Here is a 1,332-nt window from a genome sequence, read left to right as displayed (position 1 = left end):
TTTGTAACGTTCATGTTCAACAGGTGCTTTTGGAAGTCTTGCTCAACTGTGTCTCTGTGTGTGTCTTCATTGTAGAAGATCATCTGTTGTGAGTACAGATATTACTTTGTATTTTTATGCACTAATGTAAATTTTCGTATTACAGAATAGAATCACATGCCACATGATATACTTTAATTTTTTTATTGAATTAATCCATCCTTTTCAGTCAAGTCTTTGAGGTCTGCTTGCCCTTTGGAGAAAATGCCTTCCAGGCTATTGTCCTGGTCCTGAATGTGTTTTCCTGGGCCCATTCTTTTTAAGAGTGAGTAATTCCCTTTTATATTGATATTGTTGCACTCAGCTTTTTTCCCCTATTCTGTTAGAGTATATTGTAGATTTAAAATAATAGGGGAAAAATTGTTTAATCTTGAAAAAAATTTTTCAGAATATTAAAAACATTTTTTATACATATTCAAGTATGTAAAATTTCCCCTTAAAAATCAGTACTAATTTGTATTAGAAGATGTTTGACGAGCATGTCCATTTATATTTCCAGATGGTTTTAGCCCCAAACTGGGGCTTTTCTGTTTTCTAAATACACTTTTGCTGTTTATCACACTAACCACCAGCCATCCTTGGGTGATTCGGGGAATCTTCATTGGATTTTTTGGAAAATTTTAGTATGTGTTGAAGAGAATTAAAGGTTATAATTTTAAATAAAAAGGTGTGCCTATACTGAAAAGTTTTTTTTGTATAAGAATCTCTATATAAAGACCCTAATGAATATGGGGAAAGGGGTTTGCATTAATCCCAACCCTTGCCAAAAATGACGATTTTTGAAAGTAAACTTGGCTGACAGGTTTTGATTCTCTCTTTTCTTATTCTTCCTCGGCCCCAAAAATGGGAGGTTTTGCTGAGACACCCCCTGATTTTCTCATCAGGAAGTCCGTCCAGGATTTAACTTTTTTTGGTTTAGGGGCCCGGGCTATACATTTTGAAAGTAAGGATATGGAAATTTTTTAAAAAGGGTCTTTTATTTTTTTGGGTATATGATATAAATTTACGCATGCAGAAATATAGTAAAGTGTGCATAAACAGCTACATGCGTGAAAAACGCACACATCAAAAAATTTTGCAGATTGAGGTTCTTGACAACCAGTTTTCATCGGAGAAACCCCATGACTTGCGCTACGGAACCTGGCTCTATTTCACTGCAGAAACCAATAACTCTTCGGTTTGGTGATGTCACATGAAAGACAATGATTTCGTTTTTTCCTCCCCATACCTTACCCTTGCTATGGTAGGTTAGGACCCTCTTAAATTTTCACAAAAATAAAGCAAAGAAAAATG

The 1,332-nt window shown here is 34.8% G+C and overlaps 1 protein-coding gene across 1 annotated transcript in view; it reads left to right on the top strand.

Annotated features, from left to right (window-relative positions):
• LOC119588371 (calcium-activated potassium channel slo-1-like) overlaps positions 1-277 on the top strand; it is a gene marked incomplete at its 3' end in the record, with an annotated part of 9,955 nt that extends 9,678 nt beyond the window's left edge. Inside the window, 2 exon segments of the mRNA XM_037937054.1 lie at positions 24-88; positions 209-277. Of these exon segments, the coding sequence (XP_037792982.1) occupies positions 24-88; positions 209-277 (134 nt within the window).
• Positions 278-1,332: the final 1,055 nt, after the last annotated feature.

Source organism: Penaeus monodon, chromosome 23, assembly GCF_015228065.2.
Source record: "Penaeus monodon isolate SGIC_2016 chromosome 23, NSTDA_Pmon_1, whole genome shotgun sequence".
Taxonomy (NCBI): Eukaryota; Metazoa; Arthropoda; class Malacostraca; order Decapoda; family Penaeidae; genus Penaeus; species Penaeus monodon.
Note: the sequence above shows the minus strand (reverse complement) of the source record. Positions and strands in the feature narration are given on the sequence as shown.